Source organism: Populus euphratica, unplaced genomic scaffold (genome assembly GCF_000495115.2).
Source record: "Populus euphratica unplaced genomic scaffold, PopEup_1.0 scaffold463.1, whole genome shotgun sequence".
In the NCBI taxonomy this organism is placed as follows: Eukaryota; Viridiplantae; Streptophyta; class Magnoliopsida; order Malpighiales; family Salicaceae; genus Populus; species Populus euphratica.
The window spans coordinates 163,950-173,528 of record NW_011500341.1 but is presented as its reverse complement, the minus strand read 5'-3'; the positions used below and the strand labels follow the sequence as shown (position 1 = coordinate 173,528).

Here is a 9,579-nt window from a genome sequence, read left to right as displayed (position 1 = left end):
TTAAACAGACCAGGGGTTGTATGCCATGCTGATTTATATTTTGCAAAGGATGTAATGAAAACAACAAAAGGTCAAAGCATCACAAAGTTGGATACAACAGAATGATGGTTTTGCAAACCAAGCATGATCCTACCTCCCCAACATCCCTCTCCCCCGTTAACTAACCAAGTAAAGTGCCATGATCTAATGCATATAGATTGTTCAATCAGTCAAACATAATGCATGGCGATGCATGTAATTCAACAATAGAGAGGTTGATAAATAGCATTATCAATTAATGTCCATTTCATTTCTATTGTACACTGAAGGCATTAACTCTTAATGTTATGCTTATTCGATAGCACTTGTTTGGTCCATCACAAAACATAAGATAAAGGACCTCTGAAACTCCTTACATCCCATACTTTAATACTCTTATCCACCGATGCAGTAGCAATAATACAATCATCATATTTATTCCAATCACAACACAAAATCTCAAAATCATGACCTGGAATAATCATCGTACTTCCCGGCTCACGCACGTCCCAGATTCGCACAGTACAGTCCCCGGAAGCAGATGCAAAAACATCCGTGTGCCTCGGGTTCCACGCAGCAGAATAAACACAATACGCGTGCTCTTTAAACGTACGAATACTCGCCGGCCTGTCAAGGGTCCATAATTTAATCGTGTCATCCCAGGAAGCGGTGATGAAAGAATCACGGCGCGTGGGATTGTAATCGACTGAGTGAACTTCACGCGTGTGTTCCTGGAGTGAACGAAGTGGGTTTTGTGTTGGAGGTAAGGCCGTGTCGTAAAGCTTGACGGAGCCATCGGCCACAGCTGCGATTAAGAGGGAATCGTGGGATTCAGACCAGGCAAGGTCGTAGATGCCATCAGCAGTGTCGAAGGAGATGAGTTCGGTTAGAGGGGAGGAGGGTGCTGGGGGTAAGGAGAGGACGTGGAGACGACCGTTGCCGAGGATTCCAAAGTTCTGGGCAGTGGCGACGGCGAGACGAGATTCGTAAAATGGGCTGAATTTGACGGAGTAGCCATTGAATGGGGTTTTGAAGACTGGCATTGTTGGTAATGGTAAACGAGGTGGTTCGAATTTTGGGAATGTTTGGTTTGGTGGTGGACTGGATTGATTTGTTATCTTCGAGAAAGTGGAGGATTAATTCGAACACTGATTATTATCATGTAAAGAATGGTTCAAACGTGCCTTTGTAGGTGCTACAAGAGCGTCAAATTTTTTGAAAAAATGAAAATTGATGTTCAGCTATGCTATTATTTTCAAAGAAATGAGAAAAATCTGAGATGTAATTCATTGAATTGATTGATTTAATAAATTTGATTAAATTAATCATTTAATTAAAAATATATATTGATAGTAAATAAAGTGGAAACAAATTAATTATAAAAAAATAAGTTGATAATATTATACTTAAAAGAAATAAATGGGCATATTGAAGATTTTTTATTTATTTATTAAAGTAGATGTTCGAGTCATCTTCCACACATCTTCACTAATTTTACATATTTTAAAATTAATGAATATATAAATCTCCAGTAGCAATAAAATAACTCAAACTTGTGATTATTAGAGAATAAACTCAATATCTAACTAATTAAGTTATCTCTAAAGGTTACCTATTGAAAATTTACTATTACTTCATCATAGACATTACCCAACCGCTAAAAAGAATTCACCAAAACAATTTTAACACTAATGCAAAAGATTGTATGATGATATCGAAAGGGTTTGCACGTATCGTCAAAGTAACAATCAAAAAAATAAAATCAAATAAAATATCATGAATTAAGCATGATTATATCTAATCAACTAATTTAATTTAATTTTAAATCAGAATTTATTTTAAAAAAAAGCTAAATTTAATAAAGAACAATAAATAAAAAGACTTGAGATAATATGAGTTATTTTTAAAATCAGTGAAAAATTTTATAAAAAAATAAAAAATAATGGAAAGCAATCTCCAATTAAATAAAAGTCGAAGGATAGAACTAAAAGAACATGAGTTTTAAAAAAGAGAAAAAAAAAAAAGGTGAATGTCTTAAACTTGAGTTAATATCCCAAACTCATTACCTATTAGATCCTAGATTCAATCTCAATCAAGAATTTCAATTCTCAATTAATTTAATATTGAAAGATGAAACTGGAAAAAAAAACATTAATTTAAAAAAAATCAAAGTAAAAAAATAATAATTAAAAAAATAAGGTGCAAGTTTGAGGGGAAAAAATAGAAGGATGATGGGAAAAAAAACTAAAGAACGATGAAATCTCTATTTTCATTACCATTACCAACAATGCTAGTTTTCAAGTGACGCATATGATATCTCCTAGTAACCAAATACTGGTTTTTCTAAGCGATGTTACCTCTTAATTCATGGAAACACGTGTGACCAATTAATCCCAGATTTGGCGCTAGTGGTGTATTTTTCTTCTTTTCTCTCTCGTTGATTTTCACACATGACCTTTTAAATTTTCAAAACAGCTCTTTAATTTGTTTTTCCTTCAAACTTCATACATGTTCTTTTGATTACTATTTATTTTATATAAAATAATTTGTAATTTTTTTTATTTCATCCTCTTTTAATTTTTTTCATATAACTGATTATATCCTTTAAAAAGAAAAAAAAAAAGCAAATCTCTTAAACCTTGGTTAATATCCCAAATTCAAAAGTTGTTAAATTATAGATCTGAGCTTATTTAAGAAGCTCGATTTTCAATTTCATCCTTTAATATTTACTAAAATAGAGATTAAAATCTATTTTTTATTTGTTTTTTATCTGATTGATCATTAATTTTTAAAATGACTTGGGTTATCTCGAGTTTTTTTATTTGTCATTCTTTATTGAATTTAACTATTACTAAAGAATTTTTTTTAATTAAATTAAATTGATTCATTAAATATAAACATGAAGACACGTGCAACTTCTTTTAATATCATCTTACAATCGTTTGCATTGGTGTTGTAATTGTTTGAGTGAGCCTTTTCTAGTGGTGAAATAATGTCTACGGTAAAGCAATGATGAATTTCAAACAAACTTTTATTTCCTTTTCTTTTGAATATGATATTGACAATTTATTTTTTATAGTTAACTATTATTATTTTATATTGCTTTATTTACTTTTGATGCCTTTTTTATCATATTATTAAGTAAATTGAGTTTATTGGCCTCAGTCAAGTTAATAATCTGGATCTCCGATTTCTTTCTTCTTTAAAAACTTCACCATCACCTAAACATCCTTTTTTTACATTAGGGAAATTTTGATTTGTCTCGTACTATAAAGTGAGTCACCTATCTAGTTCCATCTAAATCTGATGAAGAAAGGTTTTGTTTTGAATAATTTCAGTTTGGTTTTTGAAAATAAAAATAAAAAGAAAGGAAATTTTTGAAAACATAAGCAAAATCCAAATTGAATGCAACACCAACCTAAATTTATATAATGGTCATACCGTAGCATTTATATAATCGCTAGCATATCATAAGGAAGGTAATTGTATATCAAATTTATCATTATTCCAGTGTATATGTTCGTTAAAATATGAAGGCTCATATTATTATATTATTATACAAAACTCATATTGTTGCGGCCAAAACACTATATATATGTGTATTATTCATCTTATTACATTTTACCATGCACTCATTGTTAGAAAAAAAAATTATTTGGTCTTAAAATTTTTTTTAAAAAAAAATGGCATCATTTTTCACCAAATTAAAGGATAATGGAATTAAATTTGTTGGCTACAAACAAAATTGAAAAACTATGGACCAAATTTGAAATGTGCTATAAATGAGTGATGGTTTCAAAGTTCTCACAAAAAGTTCACTCCAGTGTTCAAACTTTACATATTATACCTCTTCAATCCCTTAAGATTTATGTAATTTAATTTTGCTATAAAAAACTTATTTCTCTTATTTTTTTAGTCCTTAATGTCACACTCAACATCATGATGACTTTTAAAAATTAGAAAAATAAACAAATATATGGCATCTTGTTTTTATAAGGGAAGGTCTTGTTTGAGGAGTCTTCACCTGGTATTATGGTCACCAAGAACTCTAATTGGTTAACAAAACTTTTATGGTCTGAGATTAATTACGTAAAATAGAAGGTATTATCACCCCTAAAATATCCTACTTGAGGTAGACTACATTACTGATTTTGTCTTAAATTATTAAGGGTCTCTTGTGTTATACTATTTTTCATAACCCAATTCTGGGTTATTTCCTCAATTTCACTTTTTTTCAAAATAAGAATCAAAAAATAAAATAAAGGCTAGCAATATGGAGAAAGCTGATCTAGAAAGACTGCAAAAATAGGCAAAAATCAAGCTGTAATTTTCAGAGGAGATTCAAGACCTATTAGCGCCCCATTGTGCTCAAAATTGGAGAAAAAAAATATAAATTCAAGGTCAAATTAAATGATTATTGGACAAATTTGCATAAAAATTAAGTCCAATAACATAATTAAATTTTTAATAGGCCAATTTGATTTAATCATGGGCCAAATTAAATTTTAATAATGTTTAAGAATTAATTTAGGTCCAAATGAAGGATTTAATTAAGTGTAAGGACTTAATTATACTTTAAATGAGTCAAATTAATTTTATTTGGGGCTTAATTGGTGAAAACATTAAGTTTAGGAGCCTAATTTGGGCTTAATTGAGAAGATTGAAATTTTAAGAGACCAAATTTAATTTTTACCAAGTTAATTGATTGAAATCAGGGGTCAAATTGAAAGAAAATTGAAGTTTTGGGGCCAATTAGGGGTTAAATTGACAAAATCCAAAGCCAAGAACCGATCTGCAAAAGGCCCCGAACTATAGGGGTCTAATTGACAAAATCCGGCGGTCAAATTGAAGAAATTGAAGGTTTATGGTTAATCAGGGACGAAACTGTATAAATCCGAGACCAAGGACCATATTGCAAAAGACACGTAAATCTGGGGCTGAAATTGAAGTTATGCCGGGACCACATTGCATTAAATTAGAAGTTTAGGGTCAATTAGAGAATTATATTGAAAGAAATTGAAAGCTGGAGGATGAAATGTAAAATAGCAAAAATCTCTAATTTTTTATCCAAAACGGCGCCGTTCTTGTGTTTTTTTTAAAAAAAGGGCAGGGATTAGGTGACCCGTCGCTTGGTTACTGTTCATCTTCTTCCCCACAAAGTTGCCCGAGTAGCTGCTTTTCACTTGCATTTTCTGTCTCGTTTGGCCCCCAAACCCAACAAAACCTGCATCAAAATGTCCACCTGAAACCTCTCTATCCCCGAGAATGATCTGGTTGGGTCGAAAAACTTTGAAACGACTCCGTTTATTGGCCCAAATTGGCAACCTCGTGCAGTCTGCAGCCCTGAACTACCAAATTTGGCAGTTCAAGGTGCACACTTTGAACCAACGGCTTGGATTCCTCGAGTCGAATAAAGGGATGATAATTTTTCCTCGTTGAAGAAAAGATTACTCTCTTTCCATCCCTATAAATAGGAGCAAATTTCATGACTAGAGGGAGGAGGAAATCTGGTGCAAAGTTGACACAAAAGCAGCCTTTCTCCCATGTTTTTCATCATTTCTGGTTTTCTCCTTCCCAGCTGCACCGCCAGCCGCCGAGACACCAACGCCACCTGGAGCACGAACATAGAAACACCACCAGGAACAGGGCACATCCCCTCCACCGCCACCAGCTACCACTGCCCTCTCAGTCGACAACAGCCCCGCGAAAAGTAGAGGGAGGAAATGGAAGCAGAGGAGAACAGAGCTGAAGAGAAAAACGCACAGGAAGAAGGGCTGACCACCGTCCAAGCCACTCCCTAGGCCGTTGCCACCAGCATCTCCACGAAGCTGCTGAAGAAAGAGAAGAACATCGTTGACAGAGGGAGCAAAGGAAATAAAGAGAAGAAGCAACGTCTCTATACAGGGAAGAAGAAGAGAAAACAACAACTGTCACCGGACCACACAGCCACTGACCACCGTCCCAGCCATCCTCCACTCGACCGCCACCTGCATCTTCGCGAGCGTACGCCATCACTGTCGTCTCCAAGCATCGTTTCCGCCACCAGGTTTGCTCCCCGCGTTCCTGTGCATGCAATTCCATTCCTTGCATTTCACTGTTCAAGTGAATTATAATTCACTTGAACAGTAACATTTGAATATATTACTCCTGATCATGCACGCGTGAGGAAGCTCACGCGTTCCTTTTGTTTGCCAAGGGCTGGTGACCCGGTTAGGCCTGCTGGGTCCAGCCCAGGTATATGGGCCTAATTGGGTCCAGCCCAAAAAAATAAATAAATAAATAAATAAATTTTTAAAAATTATTCCAAAAAATCTGTGATTTTCCGCAAGTTTATTGCTGTATTTTGGTCAATATTGGTTTGTATTTTTATACTGTAAAGATACAAATTCTATATTAAAATACCCGGTTTTTGTTAAGTCATCAAAAAAAAATATTTTGTTAAGTGAAAATATTTTGTTCAGGCCAAATCCTAAAATTTTTCCAAGCATATTTATCATAAAAAAAACGAAAATTGCATATTTCTCATGTTTTTTTTTTTAAAATCAAAAACAGATATCGTAACTAGTTTATGATTATCCATTAGGATTTAGCCAACATGTCAAAAACCTTTTTCCAACTTTTTTTCTAGGATCCAGATGTAGATTTTAATATTTGTGGGGTGTAAAATTACACGATAAAGTACACCCTCGGGTATTAAAGATACAAGGTGTAAATAAATATAATCCTAAAATTCAGACTTTAGAACGGTTAGAATTTAACCCAATAAGGTAGAGACTCCCTCATGAAGGAAGATCTGCCTTAAACCTTAGAAAAGACCAACGAATAGAAATTCGACCTAGAAAAATAATCAAACAATAATGCAGCTTACCTTAGGTAGGGTGCACTGAGGGTGATGTTTCTTCTCCTTGCACAACCAGTCCCTTACTCAGACTCTCATAAACCATAGGTTCCTGGTGATCATAATACTAGGTGGCGACTCCAAAGAACCAAGCAAAACACAAGCAGTAATAATAAAAATTCACCAGCCAATGCCGCGTGGATATTCCGACGTGCGACACTATTAATGATCAATCTATCATATTCTTGACTCTAGCTTCAGTAAATATTAAGGTTAATATTCCTAACTCTAGCGATAGTAAATATGAAGATTGATATTTTTGACTTATATGTCAATAAATACTGGGATTGATTTTTGTAAATCTGGTAAATACCAAAAGTCAATACTCATCATCAATTCAATTACATAAAACAATTTTAGATGGGGTTCTAACATAAGTATTAGACCCAAAAATAGCAAAAATAAACATTAGACCCACAAGAAAAAGGCTTTGCCTCTTTTATTTAAAGATCTTATCATTGTTTATTTAAAAAGGTTTATATATATATATAGGCCCAATGGGCCATTTTATTTAGACCAAGCCCTTGATGGGCTTGATAAAAGTTTATCAAGCCTATAAATGTATGCAATAAAAACATATTTTTTTTTTATTTCTAAGAACACAAACAATTTCTTATAATGCTAAAACATGCAAAAAAGAAAAATATTTTTTTTGTTTGTCTTTCCTTTTTTTATGTTAAGCATGGGAACTAAAAAAAACTAAATTTTGTGAAGAGATAATTTTTTTAAGCTTGATCATTGTCGAAGTTAAAACATTTACTTTTTATCTTCGTGGTTTTAATCATTCAAATACATCTAATAAAATAATACAAACACACACACATTTTCTTTTACTAATCAACCCACACATCCATACAAATTACAAACATTTACATAACATTATTAAACATATCAAATCATCCAAATCATTCCAAAATTATTGTAAACCTTCCAACAAAGGCCGGGTAAAAACCCAAATAGTTGGAATATAGTGGAAGAGCCATTAGAGCTTCTAAAAGTGTGGAAACACTGACAATGTATAGGTCCTATATACCACCACTATTGTTGGCATATGAGCTTACGCATCATCATTGGTTGAAGAAAATTAATGGATCTGGAGTATATTCTTCTTCATTTTTCACTTTATGTTGTTGTTGTTGTCGTCGTCAGTGGATAAAGTTAGGATTGCCACAGGTTTGATTTAGAGTTGACTAATGCTGAGAATAGATATTGCCAATGAGTGTTGCTAGTCCTCTAAACTCAAGTGTGTGTTGTTGTTTGGTTTGTTTATAGGTTTTTATTTTGGGTAAAAAGAGATTAATGGATTTTTTTTTTGAAAAGGAAAAAGTTGTGTTGAATACGGGTTAAAAATAGGTTATTCACATGTGAAGGTGGCGGCATTAGATTGATTGATTAGCCATAGGTGGTGAAGGTTTTTGTATAGTCAATAGAGAAGGAGAAAAGTTTGTTTATTATTTTTTATTTAGTGGTAAGGAGAGGGTCTACTAGTTAGTGATAAAATGTAGGGACATTACCTAAAAAACTAAATGGTATGGGTGTTTTACTATGGCCCAATCTATAAGTTTTACAAGGACTTTGAAGAAATAAGTCTTGAATAATACCATATCAGCATACCAAACTCTTTTAAGTAAATAATTAAACAAGAGTTGAATGATTTCACGACTCTTGCTAAAGCTATTAGGGTATTGTTACTTCCCCGCGTATCCTAAAACTTAAGCTGTGTGATCTTAAAAGTGATGCATAAGAATATAAACATGAATGCATGTTAAAATAGTAAAAGCAAGAAAATAAAATAAAATAACAACACAACAAACAAGATATTAATAGAAAAACAAAAGGAAAAGCTTTGTCCAAAATTCTGCACTAGAGTCATCATTTTATCATACCTAAAATCAAGATGACCTTTAAAAATAAAAATAAAAAAGAACATATTTCTGGCATCTTATTAGGGAAAGATTTTATTTGAGGAGTTGTCATCTAAATTATGATCATTTGAAACCTGAATTGGTCAATAAAGATTCTATAGTCCAAGATTGGTTATACAAAAAGGAAGATACTATCATCTCTAAAGTGTCATACCTGAGGTAGAATGTATTGTTAATTTTGTTTTAAATTGTTAAAGATTCGTTGTGTTATGCTATTGATGGTATGCCTATAATATTCCTGTCATTAAAGTCAATAAATATTGGGGTTGATATTCTTGACTCTAATGACAGTAAATATCGAAGTTGATATTTCTGACTTTGGTATAAGTAAATAATGGGATTGATTTTTCTAAATCTAGTGTTAGTAAATTCTAAAAGTCAATACTCATAGTCAATCCACTTATATCAAAAAATCTTGAGTTAAGTTCTAAAATGGGCAATAAACCCAAAAATAGAAAAAATAAACATTGGACAAGCAGGAAAAGCTTTGACTCTTTTATTTAAAGATTTTATCATTGTTTATTTAAAAAGATTTTTTATATGTAAGCCTAATTAACCATTTTATTTGGATCAAGATTTTAATAAGTTTGATAAGCTTATTATCAAGCCCACAAATGCATGAAATAAAAACTTATTTTTTAATGATAAGAACACAAGCAATTTCTTATAATGATAGAACATGCAAAAAAATATTTGTGTGTTTGTTTGTTTATTTGTTTATTTGTTTTTTGTTAAGTA

At 32.3% G+C, this 9,579-nt stretch overlaps 1 protein-coding gene across 1 annotated transcript; it reads right to left on the bottom strand.

Moving 5' to 3' along the window:
- Positions 1–356: 356 nt before the first annotated feature.
- On the bottom strand, positions 357–1,182 carry LOC105113840 (peroxisome biogenesis protein 7-like). The gene has a single exon (XM_011010177.1). It carries the CDS (start codon positions 1,059–1,061, stop codon positions 357–359), a length of 705 nt encoding a protein of 234 aa, XP_011008479.1. The 5' UTR covers positions 1,062–1,182.
- Positions 1,183–9,579: the final 8,397 nt, after the last annotated feature.

Excerpts from the sequence above, each read along its gene's own strand:
- LOC105113840 (XM_011010177.1), bottom strand. The coding sequence starts at position 1,061 with ATGCCAGTCTTCAAAACCCCATTCAATGGCTACTCCGTCAAATTCAGC.